This window comes from Balaenoptera physalus (assembly GCF_965194825.1).
Source record: "Balaenoptera physalus genome assembly, chromosome: 12".
Lineage (NCBI taxonomy): Eukaryota > Metazoa > Chordata > Mammalia > Artiodactyla > Balaenopteridae > Balaenoptera > Balaenoptera physalus.
Window position 1 is genome coordinate 48182928 of NC_138897.1, and position 22429 is coordinate 48205356.

Sequence of the window (22429 nt, forward strand, 5' to 3'; positions counted from 1 at the left end):
ACTGAAGAATAATATAAAACCTCATCTCTCTAGCCACAAAGAAGTAAAATTAGATATCAGTAACAGAAACATAGCAACTCTCCAATCTTCCCACACTCATTATATACTTGGACATTTGGAAGTACACTTCTAAGTACCTCATAAGTTAAAGAAATGTTTTGTAATGGAAATTACAAAATATTGACATTCTAAATAATAATGCCAAAATTTGTAAAATGCAACTGAATTTGTTTTAAAAATAAATTGTATATATTCAAGAGTAGAAAAAATATTGAAAATTGAAGAGTTAAGTGTGCAAATCAAGAAGTTAATGAATGAACTATAGAATAAAAACTGGAGAAAGAAGAAAGGAGATAGATTGTAGAGGAGCAGCTTCAAGATGGCGGAAGAGTAAGACACGGAGATCACCTTCCTCTCCACAGATACATCAGAAATACATCTACAGGTGGAACTGCTCCTACAGAACACCTACTGAACGCTGGCAGAAGACCTCAGACTTCCCAAAAGGCAAGAAACTCCCCATGTACCTGGGTAGGGCAAAAGAAAAAAGAAAAACCAGAGACAAAAGAATAGGGACGGGACCTGCACCAGTGGGAGGGAGCCGTGAAGGAGGAAAGGTTTCCACTCACTAGGAAGCCCCTTCGTGGGCAGAGACTGCAGGTGGCGGAGGGGGAGCTTCGGAGCCACGGAGGAGAGCACAGCCACAGGGGTGCAGAGGGCAAAGCGGAGAGATTCCCGCACGGAGGATCGGTGCTGAGCAGCACTCACCAGCCCGAGAGGCTTGTCTGCTCACCCGCCGGGGCGGGCGGGGCTGGGAGCTGAGGCTCGGGCTTCGGTTGGATCGCAGGGAGAGGACTGGGGTTGGCGGCGTGAACACAGCCTGAATGGTGCTAGTGCGCCACAGCTAGCCGGGAGGGAGTCCGGGAAAAAGTGTGGAGCTGCCGAAGAGACACGAGGTTTTTTCTTGCCTCTTTGTTTCCTGGTGCGCGAGGGGAGGGGATTCAGAGCGCTGCCTAAACAAGCTCCAGAGACAGGCGCGAGCCGTGGCTATCAGCGCGGACCCCAGAGACGGGCATGAGACGATAAGGCTGCTGCTACCACCACCAAGGAGCCTGTGTGCGAGCACAGGTCACTATCCACACCGCCCCTCCCGGGACCCGGTGCAGCCCGCCACTGCCAGGCTCCCGTGATCCAGGGACAACTTCCCTGGGAGAACGCACGGCGCGCCTCAGGCTGCTGCAACGTCACGCCGGCCTCTGCCACCTCAGGCTCACCCCGTATCTGTACCCCTCCCTCCCCCTGGCCTGAGTGAGCCAGAGCCCGCGAATCAGCTGCTCCTTTAACCCCGTCCTGTGTGAGCAAAGAACAGATGCCCTCAGGCGACCTACACACAGAGGCGGGTCCAAATCCAAAGCTGAACACCGGGAGCTGTACGAACAGAGAAGAGAAAGGGAAATTTCTCCCAGCAGCCTCAGGAGCAGCGGATTAAGTCTCCACAATCAACTGGATCTACCCTGCATCTGTGGAATACCTGAATAGGCAACGAATCATCCCAAACTGAGAAGGTGGACTTTTGGAGACAAAAGATATACTATTTTTTCCCTTTTTTCTCTTTTTGTGAGTGTGTATGTGTATGCTTCTGTGTGTGATTTTGTCTGTATAGCTTTGCTTTCACCATTTGTCCTAGGGTTCTGTCCGTCCGGTTTTTTTTTGTTTTTTTTTTACTTAAAAAAATTTTTTTTCTTCATAATTATTTTTTATTTTAATAACTTTATTTTACTTTATTTCATTTTATTTTATCCTCTTTCTTTCTTTCCTTCTATTTTTTCTCCCTTTTATTCTGAGCCATGTGGAAGAAAGGCTCTTGGTGCTCCAGCCAGGAGTCAGGGCTGTGCTGCTGAGGTGGGAGAGCCAAGTTCAGGACACTGGTCCACAAGAGACCTCCCACCTCCATGTAATATCAAACGGCGAAAATCTCCCAGAGATCTCCATCTCAACGCCATGACCCAGCTTCACTCAATGACCAGCAAGCTACAGTGCTGGACACCCTATGCCAAACAACTAGCAAGACAGGAACACAGCCCCATCCATTAGCAGAGAGCTTGACTAAAATCATAATAAAGCCACAGACACCCCAAAACACACCACCAGACGTGGACCTGCCCACCGGAAAGACAAGATCCAGCCTCATCCACCAAAACACAGGCACTAATCCCCTCCACCAGGAAGTCTACACAACCCACTGAACCAACCTTAGCCACTGGGGACACACACCAAAAACAACGGGAACTACAAACCAGCAGCCTGCGAAAAGGAGACCCCAAACACAGTAAGTTAAGCAAAATGAGAAGACAGAAAAACATACAGCAGATGAAGGAGCAAGGTAAAAACCAACCAGACCTAACAAATGAAGAGGAAATAGGCAGTCTACCTGAAAAAGAATTCAGAATAATGATAGTAAGGATGATCCAAAATCTTGGAAATAGAATAGACAAAATACAAGAAACTTTTAACAAGGACCTAGAAGAACTAAAGAGCAAACAAACAATGACGAACAACACAATAAATGAAATTAAAAATTCTCTAGAAGAGATCAATAGCAGAATAACTGAGGCAGAAGAATGGATAAGTGACCTGGAAGATAAAATAGTGGAAATAACTACTGCAGAGCAGAATAAAGAAAAAAGAATGAAAAGAACGGAGGACAGTCTCAGAGACGTCTGGGACAACATTAAATGCACCAACATTCGAATTACAGGGGTCCCAGAAGAAGAGAAAAAGAAAGGGACTGAGAAAATATTTGAAGAGATTATAGTTGAAAACTTCCCTATATGGGAAAGGAAATAGTTAATCAAGTCCAGGAAGCAGAGAGAGCCCCATACAGGATAAATCCAAGGAGAAACACGCCAAGACACAAATTAATCAAACTATCAAAAATTAAATACAAAGAAAACATATTAAAAGCAGCAAGGAAAAACAACAAATAACACACAAGGGAATCCCCATAAGGTTACCAGCTGATCTTTGAGCAGAAACTCTGCAAGCCAGAAGGGAGTGGCAGGACATATTTAAAGTGATGAAGGAGAAAAACCTACAACCAAGAGTACTCTACCCAGCAAGGATCTCATTCAGATTTGATGGAGAAATTAAAAACTTTACAGACAAGCAAAAGCTGAGAGAGTTCAGCACCACCAAACCAGCTTTACAACAAATGGTAAAGGAACTTCTATAGGCAGGAAACACAAGAGAAGGAAAAGACCTGCAATAACAAACCCAAAACAATTAAGAAAATGGGAATAGGAACATACATATCGATAATTACCTTAAATGTAAATGGATTAAATGCTCCCACGAAAAGACACAGACTCGCTGAATGGATACAAAAATAAGACCCGTTTATATGCTGTCTACATGAGACCCACTTCAGACCTAGGGACACATACAGACTGAAAGTGAGGGGATGTAAAAAGATATTCCATGCAAATGGAAATCAAAAGAAAGCTGGAGTAGCAATTCTCATATCAGACATAATAGACTTTAAAATAAAGACTATTAGAAGAGACAAAGAAGGACACTACATATTGATCAAGGGATCAATCCAAGAAGAAGATATAACAATTGTAAATATTTATGCACCCAACATAGGAGCACCTCAATACATAAGGCAAATACTAACAGCCATAAAAGGGGAAATCAAGAGTAACACAATCATAGTAGGGGACTTTATCACCCCACTTTCACCAAGGACAGATCATCCAAATTGAAAATAAATAAGGAAACACAAGCTTTAAATGATACATTAAACAAGATGGACTTAACTGATATTTACAGGAGATTCCATCCAAAAACAACAGAATACACATTCTTCTCAAGTGCTCATGGAACATTCTCCAGGATAGATCATATCTTGGGTCACAAATCAAGCCTTGGTAAATTTAAGAAAACTGAAATCATATCAAGTATCTCTTCCGACCACAACGCTATGAGACTAGATATCAATTACAGGAAAAGATCTGCAAAAAATACAAACACATGGAGGCTAAACAATACACTACTTAATAACCAAGTGATCATTGATGAAATCAAAGAAGAAATAAAAAAATACATAGAAAGAAATGACAATGGAGACACAGCGACCCAAAACCTATGGGATGCAGCAAAAGCATTTCTAAGAGGGAAGTTTATAGCAATACAATCCTACCTTAAGAAACAGGAAACATCTCAAATAAACAACCTAACCTTGCACCTAAAGCAATTAGAGAAAGAAGAACAAAAAAACCCCAAAGCTGGCAGAAGGAAAGAAATCATAAAGATCAGATCAGAAATAAATGAAAAAGAAATGAAGGGAACGATAGCAAAGTTCAGTAAAACTAAAAGCTGGTTCTTTGAGAAGATAAACAAAATTGATAAACCATTAGCCAGACTCATCAAGAAAAAAAGGGAGAAGACTCAAATCAATAGAATTAGAAATGAAAAAGGAGAAGTAACAGCTGACACTGTGGAAATACAAAGAATCATGAGAGATTACTACAAGCAACTCTATGCCAATAAAATGGACAACCTGGAAGAAATGGACAAATTCTTAGAAATGCACAACCTGCCGAGACTGAACCAGGAAGAAATATAAAATATGAACAGACCAATCACAAGCACTGAAATTGAAACTGTGATTAAAAATCTTCCAATAAACAAAAGCCCAGGACCAGATGGCTTCACAGGCGAATTCTAGCAAACATTTAGAGAAGAGTTAACAACTATCCTTCTCAAACTCTTCCAAAATATAGCAGAGGGAGGAACACTCCCAAACTCATTCTACGAGGCCATCATCACCCTGATACGAAAACCAGACAAAGATGTCACAAAGAAAGAAAACTACAGGCCAATATCACTGATGAACATAGATGCAAAAATCCTCAACAAAATACTAGCAAACAGAATCCAACAGCACATTAAAAGGATCATACACCATGATCAGGTAGGGTTTATTCCAGGAATGCAAGGATTCTTCAATATATGCAAATCAATCAATGTGATACATCATATTAACAAATTGAAGGAGAAAAACCATATGATCATCTCAATTGATGCAGAGAAAGCTTTCTACAAAATTCAACACCCATTTTTGATAAAAACCCTCCAGAAAGTAGGCATAGGGGGAACTTTCCTCAACATAATAAAGGCCATATATGACAAACCCAGAGCCAACATTATTCTCAATGGTGAAAAACTGAAACCATTTCGTCTAAGACCAGGAACAAGACAAGGTTGTCCACTCTCACCACTATTATTCAACATAGTTTTGGAAGTTTTAGGCACAGCCATCAGAGAAGAAAAAGAAAAAGAAGGAATCCAAATTGGAAAAGAAGAAGTAAAACTGTCACTGTTTGCAGATGACATGATACTATACATAGAGAATCCTAAAGACTCTACCGGAAAACTACTAGAGCTAATCAATGAATTTGGTAAAGTAGCAGGATACAAAATTAATGCACAGAAATCTCTTGCATTCCTATATACTAATGATGAAAAATCTGAAAGTGAAATTAAGAAAACACTCCCATTTACCATTGCAACAAAAAGAATAAAATATCTAGGAATAAACCTAACTAAGGAGACAAAAGACCTGTATGCAGAAAATTATAAGACACTGCTGAAAGTAATTAAAGATGATACAAATAGATGGAGAGATATACCATGTTCTTGTATTGGAAGAATCAACATTGTGAAAATGACTATACTACCCAAAGCAATCTACAGATTCAATGCAATCCCTATCAAACTACCACTGGCCTTTTTCACAGAACTAGAACAAAAAATTTCACAATTTGTGTGGAAGCACAAAAGACCCCGAATAGCCAAAGCAATCTTGAGAATGAAAAATGGAGCTGGAGGAATCAGGCTCCCTGACTTCAGACTATGAAACAAAGCTACAGTAATCAAGACAGTATGGTACTGGCACAAAAATAGAAATATACATCAATGGAACAGGATAGAAAGCCCAGAGATAAACCCACGCACATATGGTCACCTTATCTTTGATAAAGGAGGCAAGAATATACAGTGAAGAAAAGACAGCCTCTTCAATAAGTGGTGCTGGGAAAACTGGACAGGTACATGTAAGAGTATGAAATTAGAACATTCCCTAACACCATACACAAAAATAAACTCAAAATGGATTCAAGACCTAAATGTAAGGCCAGACACTATCAAACTCTTAGAAGAAAACATAGGCAGAACACTCTATGACATAAATCACAGCAAGATCCTTTTTGACCCACCTCCTAGAGAAATGGAAATAAAAACAAAAATAAACAAATGGGACCTAAGGAAACTTAAAAACTTTTGCACATCAAAGGAAACCATAAACAAGACCAAAAGACAACCCTCAGAATGGGAGAAAATATTTGCAAATGAAGCAACTGACAAAGGATTAATCCCCCAAATTTACAAGCAGCTTATGCAGCTCAATATCAAAAAAAGAAACAACCCAATCCAGAAATGGGCAGAAGACCTAAACAGACATTTCTCCAAAGAAGATATACAGATTGCCAACAAACACATGAAAGAATGCTCAACGTCATTAATCATTAGAGAAATGCAAATCAAAACTACAATGAGATATCATCTCACACCGGTCAGAATGGCCATCATCAAAAAATCTACAAACAATAAATGCTGGAGAGGGTGTGGAGAAAAGGGAACCCTCTTGCAAGGTTGGTGGGAATGTAAATTGATACAGCCACTATGGAGGACAGTATGGAGGTTCCTTAAAAAACTAAAAATAGAACTACCATACGACCCAGCAATCCCACTACTGGGCATATACCCTGAGAAAACCAGAATTCAAAAAGAGTCATGTACCCTAATGTTCATTGCAACTCTGTTTACAATAGCCAGGACATGGAAACAATCTAATTGTCCATCAACAGATAAATGGATAAAGAAGACGTGGCACATATATACAATGGAATATTACTCAGCCGTAAAAAGAAACGAAATTGAGTTATTTGTAGTGAGGTGGATGGACCTAGAGTCTGTCATACAGAGTGAAGTAAGTCAGAAAGAGAAAAACAAATACTGTATGCTAACACATATATATGGAATCTAAGAAGAAAAAAAAAAGTCATGAAGAACCTAGGGGCAAGACGGGAATAAAGACACAGACCTACTAGAGAATGGACTTGAGGATATGGGGAGGGGGAAGGGTAAGCTGGGACAAAGTGAGAGAGTGGCATGGACATATATACACTACCAAATGTAAAATTGATAGCTAGTGGGAAACAGCTGCATAGCACAGGGAGATCAGCTCGGTGATTTGTGACCACCTAGAGGGGTGGGATAGGGAGGGTGGGAGGGAGGGAGACGCAAGAGGGAAGAGATATGGGAACATATGTATATGTATAACTGATTCACTTTGTTATAAAGCAGAAACTAACACACCATTGTAAAGCAATTATATTCCAATGAAGACGTTTAAAATAAAAGGAGAAAGATTGTAAAGAATAAGAGTAGACATTCATGAAATAGAAAAGATGAAGACCATCAAGAACAGAAAAAGGATTTTTTTATTAAGACTAATAAAATAGGTATAAATCTAGTGAGAGACGGCATAAATAAACATGAATAGGAATGAAAGGTAGGCACATAATTTGAGATACAGTATAGATATACAAGGCAAATAAAATTATAATTAAAATTTGATTTTAAAAAGTATAATATGCACAAAAATCATACTAGTATGACTTTAGCCAATATCTTTGAAGACATAAAGTATTTCAAGTTTGCAAATTTTCAAATTATATTAAAAATAGCAAACCTCAATAAATTTTTGAAAACTTTTGTGAAAGAAATAGACAACCCCTCCTTCCCCACATACATGCACAGCACATATTACAAATAGCTCTAAAGACGAATTTTACCAATACATCAAGGAACTCTCCCACCACTCATTTTATACTTATTCCAGTGAATACGTAAGGAAAGCTCTTCAGTTCACTTTATGAAGTTAATATAACTTTTATTCCAAAATAAGGACAAACAAAGACAATATGAGAGAGAAAATCTGTTAGCCAATCTCACTTATAAACACAAAAACGTACAAAAATTGCATCTATTTTTTTTTTAATCTAAAGCATGCCCAACAAACTCCTAACATTTGTTAGGAATGAAGTCAAGGTGACAGGTATATAGATGTATGTTTTATTAGCATCTCTATTTTTCTATATGTTTCAAGTAGTTCACAGGGAAATAAAATAGACTACAAGAAGAGAAGAATTAGGAAGAAGCTTATTTTCTCAGCAGAGAAGGCAAAAGCAAAACCTAGAGACAGAAATGTTGAAAATACAGGAAAGGAATTTGCTTAATGCTTATGTGTGGCCGAAATACTCTCCATATGAGGGAGTTGAGGTCATTTACCAAGAGTAACTTTTGGAAGGAGTACTGGGGAAATGAGAAAATCATAAAATTTTAGAAACATGTATTATGGACAATGTGAGAAGTAGAACTTATGCTGTTGGTTACTATTTGGTATGGTTCAGAACATTTAAGGGTATCAGGGACAAAAAAAGGACTATGTGCCTCTCTAAATGTTTTATGACAAAGTCAAAAGAAGATCTATTTCAAAGATGTCCATCTAAGCAAAAATATGTTTTATAGTTTTGGAACAAAGACAGAGCAGATGAACTTACTGCTAAATTTGTTGCCACACAGGATGTTTAATTCCATTTTAATTATCCTTACATACTCTTAATTGGCTTAAGAACAAGCTCATTGTATCTGATTGTCTTATCTCATTAAAGCTGGTACCTCATCTCCCTACACTAAGCAGAGGAAGAAAAGAGGTAGTCATTTTAGTGTCTAATTCCTGGACACTAGAGAGTATAAAGTAGGTGAGGTCCGGAGAAGCAGAGAAGAGAAGCAACAACTGCCAAATTGCCACAATAAGTGTCTGTGCTATAGAAGATGACACTTTGTAGTCATAATAAAAATCATGGGAAAGTGTCTGATCAGGATCAGGGAAATTATTATTTTGACCAAAGGGAGTCGAAGAGCACCAATCTGAGTAAAGGCTGCAGACTTTGGAGACCTTGCTGGCTTAAAGCCTCCTATTTCCCAGAACGGAAGCCACACAGGATTTGTGCATAAAATGTGCACACAAGATGCACTCACATACACTCACACAGAGGGAAGGAGCACGTGAAAGAGGCAGACCAAGGCCTTTGGTTGCAAGAGGAACTGCCCAAAGAAATGCAGAAAGAGTTCAAAACGAGAGTTCTCTGTTGTCTCAAAGAAATTAGAGACGAATGGATTCTGAAAGAGCTCAGAGAAGAAAAATAGGCTTTCAAAGAGTAAAGTCTAAGGAAAAAAAATTATCAGAGGGCAAAATCTAATCATCTACGACATAAATCCAAGTGCCCTTTACAAATGAAGAAATTGTGTAAACAGTCTACCGGGGAGCACTGAATCCATTACCATATAGTACCAGGGGGTTAGTGAACTATGGAGATTATGGTAAAAAAAAAAAAAAAAATAGATTATTAAATGTTAACAACCTTGATGTTTAAAAAATAATATAACAAAAACATGGAGTTAAGAGGGACTATAAGCATAATTATCTCCCTATCCATTATAATATATTGTCCAAAGCTTGAGTAGTTAAAAAGATCATCACTCCTATTTCAGTTTTTCATATTTTTAGTATCTTTGGAGAGAACTTTTAGATATGAATATATCTCGTGGCGATGTTTAGCAATTTTGTTTTTGGTTTTACTTCCATTCTTTTTTATTATTCAGGCTAAACTTAATTAAATGTAGTACTTTTAATTAAAATGATATAATTCAATTTCTCTAAGATGACCCCTGACTATGGCTACACATTAGGAGATGTCAAATAATATTTATACAACACTGGGGGAAGTTATTTTTGATGATAGCATTTAGGGTTACTATTCAAATTTATTTTTATTTTCCTGCATTAATTTATTTTAAAAGTATGTAACATTTTATGAAACCAGCAAAGTTGTAATTCTTCACTACAAAAAGATTAAACCAAACAAAATATATTGGAATGAATCCCAGAAGTTGAGCTCAGCGAGGACATTTATTAAAAACCCCTCAGAGATATCCATTAGAAGCTTGGATTTGTTTAGTAAGTAATTTTTAAACTCCTACTGTGTGATTGGGTAGGAAGAAGCATAATTAAAAACTGGCGGAGGTCAATGACCCCTAATTCAAGGAACTTACATTTTAGTTATGATTCTAAAACGCTGCACAGAACAGAGAATCCTTTACTCTGGAAGATTCCTAAGGTCACAGAACATCAGAAACATTAATTTCTAGAAGACACATGGGATTCTATCTGGAGATGGTTACCTTTAAGGCCCTTTCTTTCCTTTTGCATGTTTCCACTTTTCATTGTATGGTGCTGGGCATATATTGGAGGCTTAATAAGTACTACCAACTTCATTTGCACAAAATAAGCCATTGTACTCAGCTGCTTGTTGGGTTACTCAGTCAGTCAGCGTTCCTTCCTAGTAATCACCTTCTGGTTACTTTTGACCTTAAATCCCACCTTCTTCCTCTGATTTTACAGGATCAGCCAGGAAATCTTTTAGTTGCTAGCTCTCCTTCTATGTGTAACTAGTGTACCTGCATTTTAACACCCATGGCAGGCTTATCACGTCCTAGATGCTATGCTACTCCTCAGTGGTGCCCACGGTCTACAACATAGGCTGGGTGATTATAGACATTCAGAACATATTCCGAAATAATGGTTTGGACTTTGGAGCTAGCTGTGCCTTGGCTTGTAATAGCTGTGTCATTATGGACAACCCTCTTAACCCTCTGGGCCTCCGTTTCCTCAGCTGTAAAATAAAAATAATTCTACTGTACATAATTGAAGTAAATGAGATAACATGTCAAAGTACCAAGACCACTGCATTAAATACGGGTAGTTTTCCATTCCTTCATTAAAATAGCTTCCTTATTTCTACTACTTAGTAGTCTAAAAGAAAAAAGCAGGTTAAAAAGAACATGGTGGTCTCCTTTATCGCCTTTTAAATTTGCTAACAAATTAGCTGAAAAACCTTTACTGTATGATTGTTAACCTTTACTGTATGATTGTTAACATGTAAGATGTTAAGCGGCGTGCAGGATTCCTAGGTTACAACAATTAGAACAAGAGATCCTGATTGAAGACCTGAGCACCTGACAGAATCCTGACAAGAGTACAAGCCTTGTTGAACCCCAGCCCTGAAGGCTGCTAAGTAAAGAAATGAAGAGGTCCCCATGCCTTGAATTTTCTTAAACTCATGATATGGCACTGACTTTCCTGAGGCTGGTAGCAGACTGTTTTTAACTGAAGGTCACTGACTTTTAAATTACTTAGGGTAACATAACATGATATTTGGGGGGGGGGGCTTCTTTTTTTAGTACATTCTTTACATATCACTCTCCCATTACAGTTTCCAGCTTCAGAAGCTACTCAAAGTACTTAATTTAGAAAACTCAAAAAGACTAGGAAAAATCATGTCAGTATATATGTAGGTGTTTATAAACTAACACATGTTTTGGGCTAGACAATAACTATAAAATGATTTAGCCTTGGAAACAATGAAAAAGATAATTATGCTGTGTTTAAAGAATTTATAACAAACATAAATTCTGCTTTTCCAAAGATCTCTTACATAAGGCTATCTAAACCCCATTCAAAGACTTTACTGAAAATATGTTCCCAGAATTTAACAAAATCCTGGTATATAGTAGGCACTCAATAAATCTTTACTCAATAAATAAATAAATGGGTTAAAATCTTGCTTGAATTTTACAAACAGATAAACTCTGCAAATAAGAATTACCCTAAGTTGCCAAGAAAGTAAGTGGCAGAACCAATAATAAAGTTCAGGTCAATAAATTTGTACTTTTTACCCACCATTTTACAAAATGTTACAATTATCTAGGTCATTATCATTACCCTAACTCAGAGATGAAATAACTGAGAGAGAGAAATGAAGCCATTAGGTCCAGACATCCAACAAGGCAGGTTTGGTCTAGAATTTTAATGTTCAGCCTAGGATACGTTTATTTTCCTCTTTTTAGTTCCCATATTCCTTTTCCCCTGAATGCTGCTGTTGAGTTCCTGATGAAAAGTTATCAGGAAGGAAATCTTCAAAAGAAAACCGGTACTGACTTGCAAGACCCAGTAACTGTGTCTGCCACACTTCTCAGCAATTGTGCACTGTTTTTCAGACAAGCACTATTGAATATTTCAAACAGCATAAGATGAAAAGCAAGGCAGAGCAGTTTTACTGCAGCAGACCCCAATGACAGCGTACTCTTCAGTTCAATGATCACTTTATAAAAGTTGCATTTTCCCCCCAATACAATGTATTCCGATAAAGTGAAACCCAGTTGCAGGAACAAAACACTGCAGGTTAGACAGAATTATGACTTGGCAGATAATTACTTGAGTACATAGATTGTTTTAAATCTCTTATCTTTAGCCTCTGCTTCATACAATAGTATCATTCACAAATTTAGCAACATGCTTAAAATTATTCCATTGTAATATGTTGCCTTCTTTAGCACCCTTTTTGGTTTAGATAAATTGGGAAGATTTAAAATTTTCCTTAACTATTAAAGAAAAAAGTCCCCATAATTTCATTCAACAAGATTTAAATATCTAAAATGTGAAATGTTATAGTATATTGAACACTCACCTAAACCAGACTTTTTTAATCGTTTTAAGTGCTGACTCGTTTGTTTTCCAGTGGGGGATTTTTGCCCATGTTTCATTTCTTTATCTGAACTGTCTGCTTCACCATTTTTAGATTCGGATCCTAAAAAAGGAAATAGTTATTATGTCATTATCTTCCTCTTGCTGTCCTTGAAAAGAAAAATCTCAAATTGTTTTACAAACCATAGATATTATCTCCTTTGCTAAGAGTTAATACACTACCTTTGGCCACAATCTGATTCCTCTACTGTATATAAAGAGAAAAGCCCAATAAATCAATCAAACAGAACAAAAAGCATGAACAGATGGCCTGATAGTGGAGTCAAAGACACGTTCACTGATCTGATAGCTTTTCAAAGAAGCACTCAGATCTTTTGTGAAAATACACGAATAAGCTTCAACAATACTATGCCACTTGGAGACGATGCAAGACCGAGACAGAAAGATGAAGGATGAAGGGAGGCTTGGAGAGAGGGAGAGATCATGCCTTTATTAATAACTTTATGTTGAAGCAGGAAGAGAAAACGCAAACATCACTCTATAATATATAGAATGGTACACGGCTGATAAAGTGACAGAGGTAAATTAGAAGAAACGGTCAGGGCTGCACTGAGGTGAGAAGAATGCTGCCAGAACACAAAAACTAATAAAAGATTCCTGATTTTGCAGCAGAGGACGGAAAAACAAATTCACACTCACGGAAGAACGGCTTTTGATGGCATTACACATCAGCATGGGGTCCACCATTAAAGTTCAACATTCAAACAAAAGCCAAAGCAACAACAAAAAATCCACCTAACAGTACTACACATTTTCTTGCATCTATTGACATTAGCAAATGAAGTCCTTTGCTGATGAGCAAGCTTTTGTTTTGTTTTGTTTTTAAGAGCGAAATACGCTATTATTTTTGAATCCCTGAAAGAGTCTAAGGTATAAAAAAATGAAATGAAACCTCAAGTGGAAATATTATTCAGTTCCAGAGAAAATTCATGACATCTCTCTTGGTGAGAAAGCCTCCTCCGGGAAGAAACTGGCCAAGCATACAATATTTTAGCTCTTTACCTGAAGGCGAATCCGACTGCTCATCAGACACCTTTAATGGTGTCAAAACAACACGAGGAACAGTCTTGTTTACCATCATTGAGACTCCATTTCTTCTTTTCTGCTGCTGCCTCAAAGCCTACAAAACATGATAATAAAATAGAACATAAAAATAGAGTCAAAATGATTTCTCATAATTGAATTAAATGATCCACTTGCCCATCATTAGATAGAACCTCTTAGGAGACTTAAATTCCACACAGTCACTCATTTGTCAGTACTCTTAAGCGTCACCTTCCTGTCATTTTCCCTCAAAAGCATAAAATCAGGCTTTGGCAAAGGGTATAAACCTGAGACCATTTTCGGTAGAATTCTGAAAACAAAGCAGCACGTAAAGGTTTGTTCTACCTGAGCAGTGTGGCTTGAGAGCCCATGGAATTTGAAACCATGACTTCCAAGGAAAAGAAATGTAAAATAAATGCTTCGAGACCAGGATAAAAATATATGTCTGCACTTCTCTTGCAGGTGCGTCCTCTCCAGTGGGCTGCTCAGTCAATCAAGTTAACACCGAGTGTCATCAGTATGTACAGCAGGTAAGGACTACAGTATTGATGCACTCACTCAGCCGCGGGGAGCGCTGCACAAAATCACTGAACATGGCAGGAATCATTTATTTTTGTGAAGGGAATCAGTCCTAATCTTGGAAACCTTGCAGCACTTGGCTTCTGTCTGCTTGACTTTGGGCATTAACCTTCAGAACACGAACATGACCGCATTCTGGCAAATCCAGGGAAAAGAAGACCGATACGAGAATAAATTGCTCCAAATGGGAGTGCTTTGTGTTTCATAAATGAATCAACCACGGTGATGATAATGTAATGAAAAGACATTGGAAAGTTTTGAAATACAGCTTATTTAGCTGATTGTTTTACACAGAAAATTACCTGTAATAAAAAGGGTCTTAAGCAGACACAATTGAAGAGACGTTAAATTCACGGTTCCAGGAATGCTAAAACTCCTCAAAAGGTTAAAAGGCTGACCACAGACAGTCTCCAACCTTTTAATTCCTTGTTTCTGCGTAATTTCTACCAATTTTATAACATTTCAGTAACTTGACTAATGCCCTTTGACCAATAGCTGTCACAGTCTCCTGAAATACTGCATTGACTGTCTATCCCCTTGCTGACAGAAACAATACCATTTTATTTGCAAAGGGTTTTACCTGAATGTCCAACTCGTTGACCATAAGATTTAGCAATCAAATAACTACAGATGTGAAAAATTAAATATCACTTAAATGAGAAAAGACATATTCAGATGAGATTTAAAACCACGTGGGAAAGTGGATGGCTTGGGAAATCGCTTACAAATGATACTGTTGCTAATAATAACAGGATACATCTTCCCTTCAATTCTTACATTTATTGACCTTTTATAAAGTACTAGGCACTGTGGGCGGACAGGAGGTACAAAAAAGAATAAGAGGCCATCCTCTCACCTTTAGCTTGCTGTCAATAATATTCTGAACGAGAGCAGGTGTGCTATAAAATATTTATGACATTTACTCTTTCATTAAGGTGTGTACATAATTGCATAAGTCTCTCTAGCCTTGTGTGAGAACTCCCAGCACTTTGTAGACATTAACCTATCAATCCAGTGATAAAACAGAATGAGGCAACGCGGTACCTGAAATTACAATTAGGCCCATCTTTGCCCACTATGTAAGACTTCACAAAACAATTAAAACCTGTATAAAGAGTGATTAGTTTTTAGGAGTCTTTACATCATAGATTTCAAACTTTTCCCTTGGCAATCCAAATAGGCACTTTAAAAATATTCATGTTATGGCACGGTGGGGAGGTGTATTTTGGAAAGTGTTGATTAAGAAAAAAAGAGATGATATAACAAGAGGCTTAGAAGCTGGAATCATAAAGTCAAAGATGACATGTCTTTTTACAGTGTTTGTAGTAAGTAATTATTAAAGTAACAAAAATTTTGTCCTCAATTTTTAGAGCGGAGAAGACTATTATAGAAAAATTAGCAGTTGGACAGAAATAAAGCATGATATACATAATGTAATAAGAAGAAAAACCCATGGCTATTCTGAATTTTAAACAGCCAAGCTGGAGCCAAGGTAGGGATAAGGAACGCTAGTCAATATGGAGCCCATTTCTATGGTCTCAATGATTTTTTTTACTGAATATGTATTTCCTGCTCAGAAATTTGAACAATATTTCTTGGTACAACATTTTCTTAAATACTGAAATGCAACACTATGTGCCTGTAAGTGATAAAAACTATGCCTATCATTTAAATGATTGTTTTAAGTGTATTAAAAATACACACTTTTTTTTTTTTTGCTTTACCTCTGAAAAACAAGCATTATTTTTTATCCCAAATAACATTTCTAGGGTCAAATAAGCAAAACTTGGGAAGCCTTTTTTTACTATGACGTCAGTCACAGTAGTAAAGCCCGCAGGCTAGTAAACAAACTCAGGAGTATCAGAGTTCAGCTATGAGAAGGGGCAACTTGATAGCATTTACTAGATCCATAGCCATTTTAGGCTACACCTTGAGGATTCCAATTCACTTTCTAGAAAGCAGGATTTATTTGACTGTGGACCCTGGGGATACCCTCCAAGCAGATCAGAATGTGGATGGAGGGGAAAAAACCAATGTTGACTCAACTGAGATGTCTGGGATGGTTTGGGCTGGCTCCAAACAAGAGAACTCTAGCACTTGTTATGTCCACAAGGCAGGCAGTAGTATAGTGATTCCTAGTTCCTCGCTCCAGGGCATGCATTCTGCAAATAAAGAGGCTAGCTGCTTATGGTTTGCGTGTTTGTTTGTTTTGGTTAGATAACTATATTTCTGCAACTACGTGCCCATGGGCCACTCACACATGCTGTGTGTCTCCTCCTCACAATCTCTTGAAAAATGTGCAATTATTTTTGGACCACACTAGCTGGGGTAAGACAATGACAAGGGAGAGGCTGAGAAGTGGGACTCATATACCCCATTGGAGGTGGTAGTTATGACTCAAGAGAAGCAATACAACTGGATTTTTAGGTGAGTTTTCCAGTTTTAAACAATGTGCCAGACAAAACAAAGAGGTCTCCGAGCCAAATTCAGCCTGAGGGCATCAATTTTTGATACCTGCTAAACACCGTTACCAAAGTTCCTCACCTCCCCCCAAAAATGAGTCTGACCACTACCCAAGAGAGGTATTAAAAGCTCCCTCTTCTACTGTGCTGACTTGCAGCAGAGTTGCAAGAGTTGTCTTAACGACTGCAGAGTTGTCTTAACGACTGTGAGGTATGAGGCTGTAGAATCAGAGAACTAACTAGCTGAGTAATGCCGAGTAAATTACTTGGGTAAATGTCTCTGTAAAACAGAGACAGCAGTGTTGGTAAGGCTTTTTAAATAGGAACTCCACAGAGCTATGTTTCATATAGGCTTTTGGGGGATGGTCGATGGCCACCTGGCCTCCTCTCAGTAAGTCCTTTGAGGTTGTGTCTAGCACCCTGCTTCACAACAAGGTACTCCTGTATCCCATTATCCTTAACTCTGAGCTGTAGCTAAAATTCCAAGAGAACAAGAAAACTTCCTATGTTATGCTACAAATATAATAGAGATTAAATGCAATTTACCTTGTAATTATCTAAGTTTGGGTATCCCAGCCTGGAAAATATACATCCATGTAATAGCTTAAGAAAATACAATTAGGAAGGCCACTTTTGATGGTCATGGAAGATTTGCTCTGCACAAAGATACCCTGAAAGGGGAGATTTATTTGTTGTTGTGACAACTTGGGGATGGGATGGCTTTCTCTATTCCACACCAAAGGTTTTAATTAGCTAGCGGTGGCCCTGTTGATCAATCTATAGCATGGTTTTATTTTGACACTAATATTATACAATAAGTCTTACTATATTAGTCTAGATTCATTTTAGGAAGATGATATCAATGAAATACCTCCAACTACTCAACCCTTAGGTATACAATGGAACGCTAACGGAATATCTTATTGAACAACTTTAAATCCTAATTTCAATTCTAGAAAGAAGCAATACCGAAATCTAAGTAAACAAGCAGATGGCAAGTGTAAATGCAGTCTGCTATAAAGGCTTGTCTTTCAAGCTGCCCAGACATATAATGTCCTCATGCCTGAACTACACAGAGTACATTGGACTTGCCAAGTTTAATACTTCCAGGTATCATTCAATATGAAAGAAATTTACAGGCTTACACTTGGAAATAAACTTACTTATTTAAGGAAATCAACATAACAGAGCTAAACCAGTCTAGAAAAGTAAAGATCATATCACACAATTACAATTCTGGCTTTAAGTGAAAATCAAAAGATGCTGAGTGAGTATGCTTTCCTCTAGAGAGGTATCACAACATTCTCTTGTAAAAAGAGACAGAAAACCTTTAGATAAACATTTTATTTTTTAAACAGAAAGCTTGGGATAACTCTAAAAACCTGGAAGAATTCTCATTTCCACCCCAATGAAAAACAAAGTAAAATCTAAAGCCAGAGGCCTTCATGTTAACTTGGAATTTGCATAAACAAGTAATACCTTCTTTGTTTTCATAGAGAAAGAATACCAACAATGTAACTTAAGAATGCACTGGATGCAGTAAGCCCTTCACTGAGAAATCGGAAAATAGCACATGCCGTGAATGCTAAAATAATGAGAAATACACACATATGAAACAGCTGGCTGTGTCAGGCACCAACAATGTGCATTGTTGCTAGAATGTTAAATGTCAACGCCCACGTCCAGAAACTGCTATCATGTAACATAACCTTTGGAATTTCACAGTACTGGTCAAACATATAAAGCGAAAGCAAAATACCAGGAATATGTCTGTTTTGTGATATGAAGAAGGAAAAGGATCTGCAACTTAATGAATAAACTCTACCACCCTAAATAAATAATGCAGGAAGTCAAAGAAACCAACAGGAACAACACAGAAAGGTTCTGTTCTCCATCATGTTACCTTCCATCATAACAGACCTCAACCCATCCTTTTTTAATCTTGTATTTGATTCTGCTGTTTTGAAACTTCCCAAATTTAATCTTTCTTAATTATGCTTCCTTGAAATTCAAAATCTAATCATTTCACACCTTTTAGGATCATTAAAGCTAAACTACCAAGGCAGAAAGAAGACAGGGAACAAGGTAATAATCAGCAATCTGTTATTCTCCAGAGGCTTCTGAATATGCTTATCGTGAAGATCCTATTCAGAAATATAACTACTGAAATAACATGTTATTCATGCAATTACACCCAACATATGATATTAACTAATGTTTTGATGATTAGAAAGTTAAAAGGACCCAAATATTAGGAGCAATGAAAGTACTCTACATCAATAGCCAAGGGGCATTATCGCCTCCATATGGTCCAGCCTGTAATTACACTGCAATCAACAGCACTGCAGAGTTAAAGCACCCACTCTCTGCAGCATCATGCTTTGGGTGGGGGTGAGGGCTTCAGAGCTGGGAAATTATGTCTGGCTTATTTTGCATGAGGTTTGTTTTAAATTATTTTTCTTCACTAGACTTATGCATATAAAGCTACTGGGTTTTGTTTTTGGTTTTTTTCACCTACTTCTTTCTAAGAATCTATGCTGGACAAGCTATAGTTGAACTACTAAAACCCCACTGACTCAGAATATACTTCTAGTAAAATGGTAAAAGCTAACACATCCAAGTACCTCCCTTTAATATGTGCTGATACTGAACATAAGCAGTCTGTGTCAGGAAATAATAGTCTTAATGGCTATGTTTTCCTTGCATTATACAAATACTCAAGAATGCAGATTTCCTTGGATGATGTCAAAAATCCATCTATCCTATTATACAGCATATGCTAAAAGGAACTACTAGTTAAGAAGGCAGAACCTGAAACTGTGATTCTGGGTTCAAATGTCATCTCCAAGATTTACTCACTGGACAATCTTGTGTAAGTTCCTCTGGGCGGTATAGCTTCCTCATTTGAAAAATATTTTAAAGGACTATTGTAAAGGCTTTGTATGAGGATTAAACGGCATAGGGCCTGTTAATGCAGAGAATAATGTCTAGAATTCATAAAAATAAATGACAGCTAATGTAACTATTATTAGGGTTGTTTGGCTGGCCCTACCTTGGTGAGATTATGATTTGTGCCTGTATGTGTACACACAAAACATATTCACAACCATGGAATGAATATATATATATATATATATATATATATATATATATATATATATGGATATATAATGGCACATACACTTACAAAGAATTCTACATGGTCACAGCTATTCAACTATCAAAAAGAAAGCTGCAGATTTGCTGAGGCTGCTGCAATTTAAAATGCCGCATGTTCAGTCAATTTTTGAAATGCTGTCTTAAGAAACTCAGCAATTACAGGGAATCTGGGCAAAATTCTGCAAGAACAGCTTTTCTTCTAAATGTATTGCCAGTATGAATTTGATTATTAATCAAACATTAGCATATCTGCTATATATTGTGCCATATTGTATGGGTAACTAATTTGTTACTTGGTTATACAACAAGAAGTTTTAAGACATTAATAAATAGCTCTTTGAGGACATTAAGAAGCTTACAGGGCAGGTTTCTTAAAACAAGGCTTAGACCCTAATCAAGCAAGCGGCACTTCCCACGAACATGCGCTCTACGACAAAACAAAATAAACAAACAAAAATACCCACTAACTCAAAGCTGTGTAATGTTTTGGTAATTGCAAAAAAAAAAAATGTTCAAAGGATATGAAACCAAAACGAAGAAAGGAAAAAATAATGAGACATGGCAATACAGAGATGGGAATGTTAATCTTTACACTCACAGGGAGGAAGATTTCACAGCGTATAAACATTTTCTAAATCACTGCTTTTCAGAAGTATGAGTTTCATTTATGATTGCATCTATGTTTCTTAAATGCTACAGTTACCAGTATCCAGTTTTGTATCTTTTGTTCCATCCTGGTTAGTGTTTTAGTACCTGCATCCTATTTGCCACTTGAATCAGCCTTTTTCCAGGCTTCCCTACCATCATACATTCTTTATTTCACCAATTAAAAAGGGATCTCAACACTGAATTCAATTTTGCTCTTTGGCATCTATGACATTTCTCAAGAGCAATGATACAAATGGCAAGCTCAGTAAAGAGAATTTGACCTCTGTAGGATGAAACACTGTTACTACCCTAAATATAATACCAATGAAAGGAAATACTGCAATTTCAGTAGTTAACACAGAATTTAAAAGTAACAGAACTCACTACAAAAATGTTAAGTTTCTTTCCTAAGTTTCCTTGTCTGTAATAGAGGAGTAGGTGGAGACATTCTAAGTCTAGGGGATTGGATGTGAACATTAAGTAGCTTTACAGGCTGGTGGGACTTTAAAAACATCTTAAACTTTATTTAAAAACATGGCTTCTCCTCCCTTGCTATAAATATATCACTTAGAATGACACCTGTATTCCTAGACTTGGTAACGGTCAGCAAGGGGTGAAGTGGAGGTGGCTGTCTCAGAAGGATGAAAATAAAAAATGAGGAAAGCAGTTAAACAAGGGAAAACCATGAATTCAGGACTAAATATGTAAGCTTTATATTTATTGACCTTATTACTATTACAATCATGCAATGTTCCCCTCTAACCATAGCATCTCTTTCTTTTCTTCTGGGCACATTCAGCATTTCTGGGGTGGGTAGCAGAAGCTAACATTTATTGAGTGATTATTATGGACCATTCACTCTACCTCATGCTTTCAGTGTATCACCTCACTTAATTCTTGGATCATTCCCATGTGAAGGGTACTTTTATTTTCTACATCTTCTAGAGAAGGAGTTTAAGATTCAGAGGAGAGAAGTGGCTTACCCAGAGTCACACAGTAGCAAGGGTTGTAGGCAGCTTATGTCTGAGCCCAGAGCCCAACATTATAACCACACTTCCCAGCACTTGTCTCTGGACAAGGACACACAACTCAAGACTGCTTACGTAATGTTGGGATGATACTGCAAAGTTGACCTCTATTCAGCACCAAACGCACTAATGGATAGCCTACATACAAGCAAGGCACGATTGCTATTTTTCTTATTTATAACAATGCATTTCAGTAATAAGAAAGACATTACATTTATTTTGACGTCAACTATCAGATAAACACAAGACCATAAACGGAGACATTATTTTTAAAATATGCAACGCATGTATGAACCCAATATATCTGCTATAAAACACACACACACAAAATCTTAGTTCTATATGATTCCAAACACATTTTCCCTCTTCTATTTTACATCAAAGGTCTCAGCCAAGCCTCTCCTAGTTTTTAGCATAGATTGAAATCAGCGTATTGAATATTAAGGGATTAGTTGAATCTAGGACATCTCTGTTGCTTTCTGATTACTATGTTCTTATTTATTTTACTTTCTATGCATAACTTCCATTACCTTAAGTAGGTAGAACTGAGGGACAAAGAAGAAATGCCAGCAACCTTACCTGCTTGAGAGCCTTTTTGGTGTGTTGCTGAAAGGAAGACACTAACTTGCTCTGCACTGCTGTGTTAGGAAGGCTTGAATCTCGAGTGGAAGATGCCTCATCAGCTACCTGCTTTGCACAAACTAGAAACAGAGAGA

General features: G+C 37.5%; 1 protein-coding gene across 3 annotated transcripts in view; it reads right to left on the reverse strand.

The window, feature by feature from the left end:
• Positions 1–22429, reverse strand: part of ASXL3 (ASXL transcriptional regulator 3) — a 188286-nt gene that overhangs the window by 82339 nt on the left and 83518 nt on the right. For 2 of the 3 annotated variants that reach the window (XM_082415963.1, XM_082415961.1), the window contains 3 exons: positions 22293–22414; positions 13796–13913; positions 12717–12836 (listed from right to left, as the gene is read on the reverse strand). In XM_082415963.1, coding sequence (XP_082272089.1) covers positions 12717–12836; positions 13796–13913; positions 22293–22414 — 360 coding nt within the window. The remainder of the gene's footprint in view (positions 1–12716; positions 12837–13795; positions 13914–22292; positions 22415–22429) is intronic. The other variant, XM_082415962.1, reaches the window with a different exon arrangement.